The sequence below is a fragment of the Sphaerodactylus townsendi genome, linkage group LG03, assembly GCF_021028975.2.
Source record: "Sphaerodactylus townsendi isolate TG3544 linkage group LG03, MPM_Stown_v2.3, whole genome shotgun sequence".
Taxonomy (NCBI): domain Eukaryota; kingdom Metazoa; phylum Chordata; class Lepidosauria; order Squamata; family Sphaerodactylidae; genus Sphaerodactylus; species Sphaerodactylus townsendi.
Window position 1 is genome coordinate 42,151,322 of NC_059427.1, and position 13,262 is coordinate 42,164,583.

The 13,262-nt window shown below is 40.6% G+C and overlaps 1 protein-coding gene across 4 annotated transcripts in view; it reads left to right on the forward strand.

The window, feature by feature from the left end:
* The first annotated feature begins 626 nt into the window (after positions 1 to 626).
* ITPR1 (inositol 1,4,5-trisphosphate receptor type 1) overlaps positions 627 to 13,262 on the forward strand; it is a 149,165-nt gene continuing 136,529 nt past the window's right edge. For 2 of the 4 annotated variants that reach the window (XM_048488192.1, XM_048488195.1), the window contains exons 1-9: positions 627 to 782; positions 1,273 to 1,445; positions 3,092 to 3,211; positions 4,089 to 4,283; positions 4,775 to 5,026; positions 7,094 to 7,235; positions 9,322 to 9,475; positions 11,700 to 11,887; positions 13,061 to 13,196. In XM_048488192.1, coding sequence (XP_048344149.1) covers positions 672 to 782; positions 1,273 to 1,445; positions 3,092 to 3,211; positions 4,089 to 4,283; positions 4,775 to 5,026; positions 7,094 to 7,235; positions 9,322 to 9,475; positions 11,700 to 11,887; positions 13,061 to 13,196 — 1,471 coding nt within the window. In that variant the 5' untranslated portion in view covers positions 627 to 671. Of the gene's footprint in view, positions 783 to 1,266; positions 1,446 to 3,091; positions 3,212 to 4,088; positions 4,284 to 4,774; positions 5,027 to 7,093; positions 7,236 to 9,321; positions 9,476 to 11,699; positions 11,888 to 13,060; positions 13,197 to 13,262 lie in introns of those variants that run through there. The other 2 variants (XM_048488193.1, XM_048488196.1) reach the window with 2 other exon arrangements.

The window sequence follows — 13,262 nt, forward strand, 5'->3', positions numbered from 1 at the left end:
TGCTTTAATTGCACTTTGTGGCAGCTGCCTTCTTGTGTGGTATAATTTTTGTCTGGGGTCCCCACCATGTAGAGTGGGTTGCCATAATTTAGGTAATCTTCCTATATTTTCCCTTTTCTTGTTGAATGTACCAACATATACATTATGTAATCTGAGTCTCCGTGACAAAGATGGACTGTGAATAACCTAAATAAATATATAGGAGAGGGGGACAGTCCCGAGTCAGGTGCTTGGGTGCATTTGAAACAAATGGGCCCAAACATACATGTCTAGTTGATCAAGTGATACAATGCCCTAAATGTCTGACAACATGTAGCTGTAAATAGTTGAATATTACAATTAGGCATGAACAGTGCTCATTTTTATTAGTAAATATTTGGGTTAAAAACCCCCAAACTTTTTCAGTTCTCCCTCATGATTTCCCAAGGCCTCCAAGCTGAATGTTATTTGGCTTTTTCGGCCTCAGTTGTATTCAGCTTTTTTAATACACCTGGGGGGGTTTTGATGGTAAAAGAAAAAGCTGGCTTTTTTTGGATTTCTCTGTGTCTCAGGTTTACCAAATGACCAAGCCTAGTTGCAATACAAGTTCCTTAAATCTTTTGTTTCATCAAATAATCCCTCAGATCTTCAAGTTATTACAAGCACCATTTACCGACTGTGGAGATGGACCAATGTTGAGACTGGAAGAACTTGGGGATCAACGTCATGCTCCTTTCAGACACATATGCCGACTTTGTTACCGAGTCCTTAGACACTCCCAGCAGGACTACAGGAAGAATCAGGTTAGTGAAGCAAGATAAGAAGAATCTAGTTGGTTTTGTCCAGGTTTTCATTCTAAAGATTACTGATCCGGGTAACCTGCAAGAGCATGAAATGCTTTTGACCCATTCGTTTAAATTGTGGCCTTTGTTTTCAACACATGACTCTCCAGAAGCTAAGCTTTACCTCAGACGGCTCTTATATAGTGGCCTCTCTTAAATAAAGGACTACTGAAAAGGCACCATGGTGAATCATGTGTTTCAGACTCAAGGGTAATTTGCAAATGAACAACAATGGGCTGTATATAGCAGAGCTTTTGTTGGCTAATATAATGGCGTTGCTGGGTAAATGAAAAACCTCAGGCCTGTTGGGTTGCCAAATGCAAGTGAATTGTACTGTGCTCTTCAACGTAGCCTTTTCTCAAGGACAACAAATAATATCAGCAATTTTCCATTCTCTGTCATTCTTAGATTTTTAAAGTGAAGTTATTCTATCCCCTTTTTAACTCCTAAGGAATATATAGCCAAGCAGTTTGGTTTTATGCAAAAACAAATCGGTTACGATGTCTTGGCAGAAGACACCATCACAGCATTGCTTCATAACAATCGCAAACTGCTGGAGAAGCATATCACAGCTGCTGAGATTGACACCTTTGTTAGTCTTGTAAGAAAAAACAGAGAGCCCAGGTGAGAGTTGACGCCAAGGGGGTTGTGGGGTTGGAATGGGGATTTCTTCATTCAAGTATATAGGGTGTCAAAAAGAATTGTGACATCATGTATCTATGGAGGATAGTGTGTGTCAGATATCCATGGAGTTTGTTGATTACATATGTGCCTGTTGCATTTTTTTTGTACCATGTTTCTTGCTCAACAGTTTGCACATCTAAAGATGCTGGCCCTGGCAAGTTCAGTGCTAATTATACTCCTGCTTTAACCCTTATATAAGCTTCTTGGTACACTCGAAGGCCTTCAAGGTTGGAATTAATTGACTCTTGTGGGTTTTTAGGGCTGTGTGGCTGCAATCTGGCAGTTTTAGCTTCTAATGCTTTGCCTTTATCTTCAAGAGGCATGACACAGTGAGATTTCTTTTTTCTCTGAGGCACAATGGGGAGTGTTTTGTGTAGCTGGGTAACTGTTTTTTTCCACATCCCAGGTGGGAGGGGAATGAGGTGCATTTGCACGTGTCTTGGTGGAGTTCATTTTCAGTTGCATCTGTATGTGTTCCTGGTGGTTTGAGGTACATTTGCAGTAGCTGACAACTGCTATGTAAGTCTACACAGCGATGCCCTTGAAAGCCACAAACACCAAGACAGCTTCAACCAAAAGGAAGAGAGTCTGAAAATCAATCAAACCTGACTACTGGTTACGAGATAAAAAACCAGGGTACCTTTCAAACACCTTTCAACAATCCACCAAATACTCCCCCTGCCCCTAGCTGCCTCACTCTGGTTTCTGAGATGAGTCACACACATTCAAGCCACCAGGACACGTACAAATGAACTCCCCCCGGATATGTGCAGATGCACCTCGCCCCCTCCCACCTGGACTAAACAGATACACAGCTATACAAAACACTCCACACTGTGACATGGAGAGTAACAGATCTTACTGTTGCATCCAGCCATAGATGTGGGTGAAGCTTTAGAATCTAAAACGACCAGACCAAGGTCCCACAGCCCAAAAAGCACACACAGCCACTTTTTTTGCATACTTGGTATCACTGGATACATTGGACAATTGACCTCTTTCCATTCCTATCAATGTGTTGGATTTTGTGAATCTCTTCTGCTACCCGTGAAGCCTTCCTATAGCAGAATGCCCATCTTCCAATAGAGGAGGCTTCCTTCAAATATTAGCCCTATACGTGGGCCAGCTGCACTTAGAAGTTTGCTGCACTGTGGCATTGTAATGAAGTCCATAAATGCTTGAAATGTGCAAGGCTTTTGAGCTTCAAGAAGAGTTTAGTGAGGGTGCATTTTCTGTTTTCACACCCAGTACAATCATTAGTGCATTCACTTCCCATCAGATTCCCTTTTTATGTGTTGCTATGTCCCCAGCATGAATTACAATGACATGGTACAGTTTAATGGGGGAAGTCTGCTGTTGATTTGGAGGTAAACGAGCCTCGGTTTCATAGCAGATATAAATTTCACTTTTATAGATTCGAAGGGTATTTTGAAAATGGGACTTTGAGAAATGGCTCATAGGGTTGCATGTTGCCTGTATGCTGTATAACTAACTGGGAGAGGCAAGCGAGGATATCAGCTTGCCGTTTTTGTCATATTTTCAGTATCATGCAAAATATTAATGGGAAGTATCTTTTTCTTCAATAGGTTTTTGGATTACCTCTCAGATCTTTGTGTTTCCATGAACAAATCTATTCCAGTGACACAGGAGCTGATTTGTAAAGCTGTGTTAAACCCTGCAAATGCAGATATACTAATTGAAACAAAGTAAGTAGAGATGCCTAGAGAAAAGAGATTGTGATGGATGGGCTGTTTGCAAAGATGAGGCAGAAAAGTAGCCTCCAGTGTGGGCCACTGGAATATAGGTTATTCTGTAGGTTATTCTGTAGAATAACTGTAGGTTATTCTTAGTGACAAAAGAGTGGATGCTTTTTGATTTTTCCAACCTACATACAATTGATGGCTCCCAAACGTGTAACAGGAAATTGCTGTTTAACTTAGTAGACATAGACGTAAATTCTGGTGAGTAGCTGTTTTGGTCTGTAGCAGAAGATCAAGATTCCAGTCCATTAGCACTTTAAAGACCAACTCTAAAAGAAGATTTGTCTCTCAAAAGCTTATATCCTGGGGCCTTTCCCCACTTACCTTAAGCCCCGCGCTACTCTCCTCAAGTAACGCAGGGTCCCCAGGCACTCCCCACAACAGGGGCGGCGACAGCGCAGCCATCCCGACACTGCCACTGTCGCGCCCCCTCAGCGCGCAGCATCCCTGGCGCTGGAGAAAATGGCGCCTTTTGACGACCCCGTGCAGAGCGCGGGGTTGTGGGGACGCCCGGGCGCACGCCAGGGATGCCGCTCGCTGAGGGGGATCGTGGAGAGTGGGGAAACGCCCCTGGTCATCTTGTTCTTAAATGTGCTACTGGCTGAGTCTTGCTGTAGTCTTAGAGAATATCTGATGAAGCAGATTTAAAACTAACAAAAAATTTCCCCTTCCCCCTCCATTGTATATAATTTATCTGTTTTGTTGCCAGAGAATGTAATGATGGATGCTAGAAAAATCAGATTTCTAAAAAGAAGAGCTGTCCAGATTTACAGACTAGAAATATTTTCCTGCTTTTAATGGTCTTCCTTGGACGTTTCTTTAGGCTGGTCCTGTCTCGGTTTGAATTTGAAGAATTATCATCCGGAGAAAACTCATTGGAGGTTGGTGAGGATGAGGAAGAAGTCTGGTTATTCTGGAATGACAGCAACAAAGAGGTCCGCAGTAAAAGTATCAGAGAGCTGGCTCAGGATGCTAAAGAAGGGCAGAAGGAAGACCGGGATATACTCAGCTACTACAGGTTAACACCGCAAGCAATATTTGGCTATGGCAGTGTAACCTGAAGTGTTTAGTAGACTAACTCCCTCAAGCTACTTGCAATTAGATGAATTCACTTCCTGGGGATAACTTGAGATTTAATTGATACCATCTGTTTACAAGATGTCTATCAAGCAGTGTACATACTCTATGAAAAGGAAGAAGTGTCTGTACAACCAAGCTATATTTTGCAGTTATTGCATGGTGACCATGTCTTCTCAAGTATTCATCAACAATATTTGTAAGTTTAGGAGAACTGTTTTGGAGCTTGAGCATTATGACTGAAGGGACTTCTTGAATGAAATTGTGAAATACATACATTTCACATTTTCTAAAGCTGATCAGAAGATACACAGACAACATTGGATTACAGAACTTTGTTATAAGTTTGCCCAAAATTAATTGTAAAACAGTTTTCTCCCATGCTGTGTTTCCCGTCACTCATGCGTTTTCCTATCGCTCGTTTCACTAAAGGTACCAGCTGAATCTTTTTGCCAGGATGTGTCTTGATCGGCAGTATTTGGCTATAAATGAAATATCTGGCCAACTTGATGTAGACCTCATCCTTCGATGCATGTCTGATGAAAATCTACCATATGACTTGAGGGCTTCCTTTTGCCGGCTGATGCTGCACATGCACGTTGACCGTGATCCCCAAGAACAAGTGACGCCCGTGAAATATGCCCGGTTGTGGTCAGAAATACCTTCTGAAATTGCTATTGATGAGTGAGTATTTCATGATCTAAAAGGATGTCTGGCTGAAAGGTCTTTTAAAGAATTTTCTACAGGGCCCAAGTCACTCCTGACTCACATTATACAAGCCATGTAACAATCCTCGGGGTAGTAGGTGCCTGAATAAATGGACCTTATGTAAAATTTTTGATGCTTTACTTTTTGGGGAGCACTGGTGACTACTTATGGGGGTAACAGAGTACAGCAGGGTAAGCCCATTTATTTATATATTTTTAATTCTCCATAATGATTTGTAGAGAGCCAGCATGGTGTAGTGCTTGAAGTGTCAGACTAGGGTCTGGGAGATTCTGGGAGCTTGATGGGTGACCTTAGATGGGTGACCTTAGACCAGTCACACTCTCTGAGCCTAACCGACTTATTGGGAGGATAACATTCAGGAGACGAAAACAGTTTAAGCTTCTTTGGATCGCATTGGGGAGAAGGTGCGATATAAATAAAGTAAATGAAATTATACATTTGAAATAGACCCCTGTTAGATTTTTACCTCACCCTTTCCTCAAAGAATTTGGGATGACATATATGGATTTCTTCTCTGTTGTTTCATTCTTGCAACAACTCTGTAAGATACTTTAGGGTAGGAGAGATAACTGATTTGAGTGACTTCATTAAGCTTCATGTCAGCTTCAGGATTTTAACACAAGTCTTCCTAATCTGATGCAATGACCATCCCATCATCAAGGCTGCCATAGTGCACTCGTTCAGCTTAATATAATTGTGTGGTTGTACAGCAGTGGCTGTAAGAATATGATCAGTGCAACCCCCTGGTTCAAAGCTTGCCTCTGCCACAAATGCTTTATGTGGCTTTTGCCAAGTTACTCTCTCAACTTCAGTTCCTCATCAGCAATGTGGGAATAATGATATTGGCCTAATTTACAAGGCTGGTAAATACAGAATAATGCATGGTAAGCACTTTTGAACACTAAAAGTGTTGTTGGTTTTGTTCATGCATTTGGGAGGGATTCATAGATGTTCCAGCACTCCTTCTGAAAAAGGCTTCTTTCCCAATTGCTCTGGTTTCATTGGGGGCAGCAACTTGCTGGACAAATAATAATCATTCATTTTCTCCCACCATCCTGCGTGTTCAATATATAACATGTTTTCTGAGAGAAGCTGTTTCCTATCTCCCAATCATTTTTCCCTAGCCCCACCTGTGCCATTTTAAAATGAGTATGTTGCTGAGTAAATGTAGGCAGCCTCTGTTGTTCTTTTTCAGTGTAGCATCTACTCTGTTCTGTCTACCAGCTCCCCTGACCATTAAATCATCATGTTTTTGCAATCCACATAGGAATTAAATGATATTTGAGAATTAAGACAGTCCTTACAAAAGAGAGATAAGCCAGTTTTTTCATTGCACTTGCAAAAACACACTTTTTAAGACTAGCTAACACATCCTGACTTGAAACCATTTTCTATTGCATCTCTCTAATGCGAGATTCCTGTCTGCTGGGAAGAGAGAGCAGTTTTTCTTGTGTTTCACCCAAATAATAATAGCAGAAAATCTGCAGTATGAAAGATTAAATAAAAAGTGATTGTGGGACTCGTGTCTTCTGCCCATGTCATACAAAAAGCAGCAGAACAAAATGGGAAGATATTATAATAAACTGTACACTGGAGCTGAAAATGGCAATTATATATTTAATTTTACCCTGTCTAGTTTTGAACCAGTGTGATGCTCAGTTTCCTACCAGTGGCAGCCAATAATGTGGAACAAGAGCAGGGAACTACATGTGATATGGACAAAGAATAGTAGGGAAGGTATGCAGCTGCATATTTTGTGGCTCTTGGGGGCCAAAGTAGATATTTCAGCTACAAAATGTGTGGATGCAAACTTGCAATAGGAGTTTTGTGTTTGTGTATTGTGCATAATGAAAAAGTCAGAGAAACCTGCTAATCTGATAATATTTCTTGGATGTGCTCTAGTGTTTTTGTTCAGAGACAGTGTGGAGAAAAGAAGTTGGTATGATTGGTGTGTGTGTGGGGGGGGGAGTTCCATTTCTGAACAGTTCATTTACTGGAAGCTTTTTCTTTTCTTTGTTCCAGCTATGATAGCAGTGGAACTTCCAAAGATGAAATTAAAGAGAGGTTTGCACAGACCATGGACTTTGTGGAAGAATATTTAAGAGATGTTGTCTGCCAGAGATTCCCATTCTCTGATAAAGAAAAAAACAAACTCACTTTTGAGGTAAATGCCTTTTTTATATGAGAGACTGTGTTGGAAGAAAACCCTCATTGGAATTAATTACATAAGTCATGTATGTGATTGTAGCTTAAAGATATAAATTATTGGTAGATTAAAAGTTCCTCAATCTCAGTAGTATCTACAACTGGCAGCATTTCTTCACAGCTTCAGAAAAAAAGTATTTTTTTTTACTATTTAATGTTATTTGTATTTACATTTTTATAATCTTTCTCACTGGGACTCTGGATTACAGAGTGAGTCAGTATGATCAACAAGATGGGACATTCAGTGAAATAGAGTTTGGGTTGTATCACTTTTCATTCATTTTAACCTTTAATGGCATATATGGGTTGTATCACCAGCCAGAAGTCTAAAAACAGAACTAAAGCAAAATATAAGCAACACATTAAAGCAGAGATGCCCAACTCTGGCGCTTCAGATGTTCATGGACTACAATTCCTATCAGCCAATTGGCCATGCCAGCAGGGGTTGATGGGAATTGTAGTCCATGAACATTTGAAATGCTAGAGTTGGACACCCCTGCATTAAAGGATGCAGAATTCCATAATAGGATGGAACCCACAGCAAACTGTACACAGAAGTACAGGCTGCAGTCCCCAATAATTTATCCAAGTAACTTTGAGAGGTCTTTTGTGCAGTGCTGGCCAGTTGCCTGCACAGAAAATGCCTCTTTTATCATCCAGTTTTGCAGTTTGTGGAAAGCCAGGAGAGTGGCAAGCCATTGCATAAGGTGGGAGCCACAGTCGGGAAGGCCTGTGTACTGGCAGTTGTTAATTTTGCCCATTTGCTGGTTGGCACCAGCAGACAGTTCTGCTCAGATGAGGAAAGCTTGTCATAGGAAGAGAGATGGTCTCACAGATACGAGAGTTCAAGGCCATGAAGAGCTTTGTACGAGATAGCCAGTACTTTAAATCGAGCAGAGTAACTGATGGACTGCCAGGGGAGTAATATTCATGCTCCTTCTAGCCCCCCAAAATAATCGAGCTGCGGCATTCTTCACCAATTGTTTATTCTGCATCAGTGTTGGGTCTGGTACAACCCAGAGGCTCTTAACTGAGTTGGCAAGGGTCAGCTTAACCCCCTCGAAAGTGGGTATCACAGTGTCCTTCAGGAGTTCCATAAGGCCCTAATATAACAATATGGACATAAACAAGCCTAAACAACACATTACAGCATGTACGGTTGAAAAATTCTCCAGGCATATAATCATTTGCCTCCAGTTGTCTGTTTTAACTGAAAGTGCCATGGATTTAAATTTATAACAATAGAGTTGGGACCTTGTCAGTGTCATGTGTTGTAAGGAAGCTCTACGAACAGTTTGATTTATGATCTTGTGGTCCTGACAGTGCACGCTTTATATTGCTGCATTTAATCCACATGATGCCTAATGTCATGACATTCCTTGTTGTGCTGTCCAAGTATTACAGTTTTTTCCTTCATTAGATTTATATCCAGCATAATTCCAAGAAGTCAAAGCAGTTTTTACATATGAGAATGCAGTATAATCCATAAGGGGTTTTATGATGCCCTGATAGGTTTATTATTCATTTGTTTGTTTATTTAAAAATATACCCAACTTTCTGCCCTATCAAGCCTGCCAAGATGAGTCACAGATTAAAGATCATTTCAGGGGTTGGTCTGCAGTACAAGAGTTAGTTTTGAATCCAGTAACATCTTAGAGACCAGCAAGATTTTCAAGGGAATCTTGATACTTCATTTTGGGCCAAGTCTTCTCAAATGTGGGGCTATCAGGTTTTTAACCTCTCAATATTTTTGTGAGTTATTTTAGGTAGAAGAGTGAGCAGCTGGTCTTCCCTCTTAACTTCATGGCTAAGTAGGGATTAATTGCTGCATTCCAACACAGTATCCAGTGTTTTGGTTCTTTGTACTTTGTTGCACGAAGATCAATATTATTATGCAAAAGTAGTTTTAAAACCTAAGTTAGGTGATAATAAAAGATTAATATTAAATATTCTTTAGTGAATTTTTGTCAGTTGAGTGGGAAAAGGGAGGTTGCAGGAACCATATTTATTGTTCTACATTTTTCTTCTTTTGATTTAAAACATAGGTGGTAAATTTGGCCAGAAACCTAATTTATTTTGGCTTCTACAATTTTTGTGACCTCCTAAGACTAACAAAAATCCTCCTGGCTATTTTGGACTGCGTACATGTTGCTACTATTTTTCCTGTAGCCAAAGTGGCAAAAGGAGAAGAAAGTAAAGGTAAGAGTGGCAAAGGAAAACAAAGAAACCCAGTGTGCAGATAAAAATACTCTTGGGGATAATTGTCCTTAATGCCATTCATTTCTCTACCTGTAGTCACAGAGTGGGGGCTATCAAATGAATGAAAGTGCATGTGAAAACTCTGCAGGACTTGGGAGAGAAAGCTTTGTGAGGAAGAGCGGAATCCACCTGGATCTGGGTTTTGCTTGATTCTGGTTTCGTGATCCCTTTAAGACCTTTGTATAATTAGATTACCCTTCAGCATGAAAACGTCTGTGTACACTTTCAAATGTAGCTCCAATCCAGAGTCTAGTGGGGAAAACTGAATATTTAAATTCTTCCAATTCTAGTTCTTAAGTGAACAACTTGGTTTGGTTAACTCCACGATGTCCAGAAATCAAGAGTTTCTTTTAAATATAAATGTAAATGTTACTCTAGTAAAGAGTTCCTTGACCACTTTTCTTCCAAGGAGACCCAGCATTATTAACATTCCGACAGCAAATCTTGCCAGCAGCATGTGAGACACATGCCACAAGATTGGATGCCCTGTTGTACAGAACTTGTATAGATTGGATGCCCTGTTGTACAGAACTTGTATAGAACTATTGTAATGTTTGCCCTGGATGACAATGAAAAATTAGATAGTTGGCTGTTAATGGATTTTCCAGGCTGTGTGGCCGTGCTCTGGTAGTTTTGCTCCTAAAGTTTTGCCTGCATCTGTGGTTGGCATCTGTGGTTTTCTCTCTGGAAAACCCACAACTGCCAATTGATTCTGGCAATGAAAGCCTTTGACAAAAACGTAAATATTTTTAAAGACAGTATTATTTTGGCCTCACATTGGGCTTGTTCCTCTAGCTTCTGGTGGAGACTAAAACATACTTATCAGGAGTTTCCCATCCAAATGACTTATACTTCGATTTTTGCCAGATACTATCTGCACAACATGTACATATATATACATGCTCATGAATTTATATGTGAATAACTGAGTGAACTCAGAGTCTGTATACTACTTTCCCAAAATCTGTACCATACCACGTGTATGCCTTTTGACAATGTTCTGTTCCTCAAGCAAACTAAAATCAGGCGCCTTACACTTGGCCAGAGTGTAAGACCCACAAACAAATAAGCAACAGTTCAAAAATGGTTTAATAATACTGAAAGTTTAGGACTCTGACTCCTCCCATGAAGTCTATCTAATAAAGAATACCTGCGATTCTGGAAACAATTAGAGATGGTTGGAAGAACTTGCAAATACCAACTTTTCCTTAGCTGCTTCTAGGGAAGTCTGTGCTTTGGCGCTTCTGAGATCTCCCAGTGTCTTCTATTTGGATTCTGTTTCCTTGCAATTCTGTCGAAACTTGATTGCTCAAATACCATGAATCTTTAACACCATAAACATCTGAGATGTTGCTGTCTCCAGCCTTCCCCAGACATCTGAACTAAACAGACGGTCAAACAGGAACTGCTAACCAGTGGCGTAGCGCCAATGGGGAGGGGTGCGATGGCCCAGTGGGGATGTGGATGGGGTGTTCTGGGACGGGGCGGGCAGCGCTGCGGCAGAGGCGCAGGGCACACACATCCCTTGGGCGCAGTTCCCCCTTGCTCCATCCCTGCTGCTAATAAGAATACTGTAGAGCTCTTGCCTATAGAGGGTTTCTTAAAGGGACAGGGTCTAACTAAGGTTCCCTCCCACAGAATACTGTACAAAAGGGAACGAAACCTGTTCTAACTAAGGGTGCAACTGAGGTTTAAAGAAGGAAAATAGTGAGGGTGTCTCTGGGGGCATGACAGACAAGATTGATGACAAAGTTCAGATAAGCACTGAAAATGCTGTGAACAGATACTGAAGAATAATATGCGTGGTTTGCCTTCATTATTTTAAGTAATTTGAGAAGGTCACAATGCAATTAGCATAGAGGTGAGTTCCCCTGAACATGTACCTGCTTTGTCCTTGCAATATGTTGAGGCAGTTATACTTGTCTCTTTTTTCGCAGTATGTGAACCATACGTAGGCGTAAAGGACAAAAGCTTTCGGTGTTTCTGTAGTTTAGATGGGGAACTAGTTTAGATGGGGAACTAGTTAACATTAAATCTGCTTCTGCCATAGTGACCAAAATGGTCCTTCGATCAGAGGCTGAAGCCAGCCGTCTGTAAACTGAAGTACTTCAGAGCTCTTGATCTTACTTGTACTTCATCTGTCTGTTTTGTTCTCTTCTGGAAGGGAGCAATGTGATGAGATCAATTCATGGAGTGGGAGAACTGATGACCCAAGTTGTACTCAGGGGTGGTGGGTTCTTGCCCATAACACCGCTTGCTGCTGCCCCAGAAGGTAATGTGAAACAGGCTGAACCTGAGAAAGAGGACATCTTGGTAATGGACACCAAGCTGAAAATCATTGAAATACTTCAGGTATACTTCCTATAAATTGTTATTGTTGCTCTTGTATTATGTACACTGATTTTTTTGTACCTCTTAGGAAGCTGGTGAGAAGATATTCTCATTCTGGCTGAATTAGAAGTGAATACAGTTTTAGTCAATAGTCCCTCTAACCATGGCAGGGAACTGTGTGGAAGTTCCCTACGTCTAATCAGCACAGAGCTACCCACGAGATTTCTGCAACACCTCCCCCTTCTGGCAGCCCCCTGATCTGCACGGCACCAATACGATGTCTGCGTGACTTACAGGAAATGTCGGTTTTATTTGGAATCAGGATTGTTGTCAGTGGCTCATAGAGCTATAGAATGCTGTATTATTAGGATTAAATTAAAAGATCTAGAGCAAAGCAGTTTGCTGAAGGTGTTGATAACTATGGGTTTTACTATGAATATAGTTTCCTGGCTTCCTTTTAGCAATTTTGGGTTTAACACTGGGTTTAACACTGATTACCAGTGAACATGTGCAGAGTGCATTTCCATCACTGGTGATCCAAGATACTCTTACACATCGCAGGCTGGAAACAAGGCTTTTAGATTACAGTTGTAGTTCTGGCTTTTCCCTTTGCACAAAATTAACCATTGCACATACCAAAGAAATTAAAAGAAACCTGAAACTCGTCATTCAGTATTATCACCTACTATAGATAAATTAGGCATTTTTGTATAGGCTAAGTGATAATTAGCTGGAATTTTAGGCAGAAGTTGACAGTTTTGAAGCTTGATTTTATTAACGTCGAAGCAAGTGTACTGCAGTATTTGGAGTCACTGCTAAATGAATTAGGGTAAGAAATTATCCAAGATTCAAGCTAGTTACCTAATATAGCCATTTTTTTCTTTATGCAACCAAATTAAATGCGATTATTATTTTTACAACAGCATAAGCTTCTGTGTTCTTTTAAGTATCTGAGAGTATGTATGGGGGTTGCACGCTCTCTTGTGCATGGGTGCGCATGAGAAACAGAAATGAAATTTAAATCACTTGATCTTTTTTGCTGGATACATTTTAAATTAATACTGTAAATTCAATGAATATAAAGCTGGCTGCTTCTAAAGTTCATCTCAGAATACAAACTTGAGAATGTGATGCAGATGTTCTTTTAGACTCATTTGTTTTCTTTCATTTCCCCTCCTCAAATTGTGGAATCAGTTTATTTTGAATGTGAGATTGGATTACAGAATCTCCTGCCTTCTGTGTATATTCAAGTGTGAGTTTGATGAAAGCAATGCCCAGACACCCGACTCTCCTACAGGAAGCAATAACCAAGAATTGCCAAATGTACCAGGTTTGTTATGACATATTTCTCTAGCCAACATTGGTGTGTGTGTGTGTGTGTGTATGTTATAATATA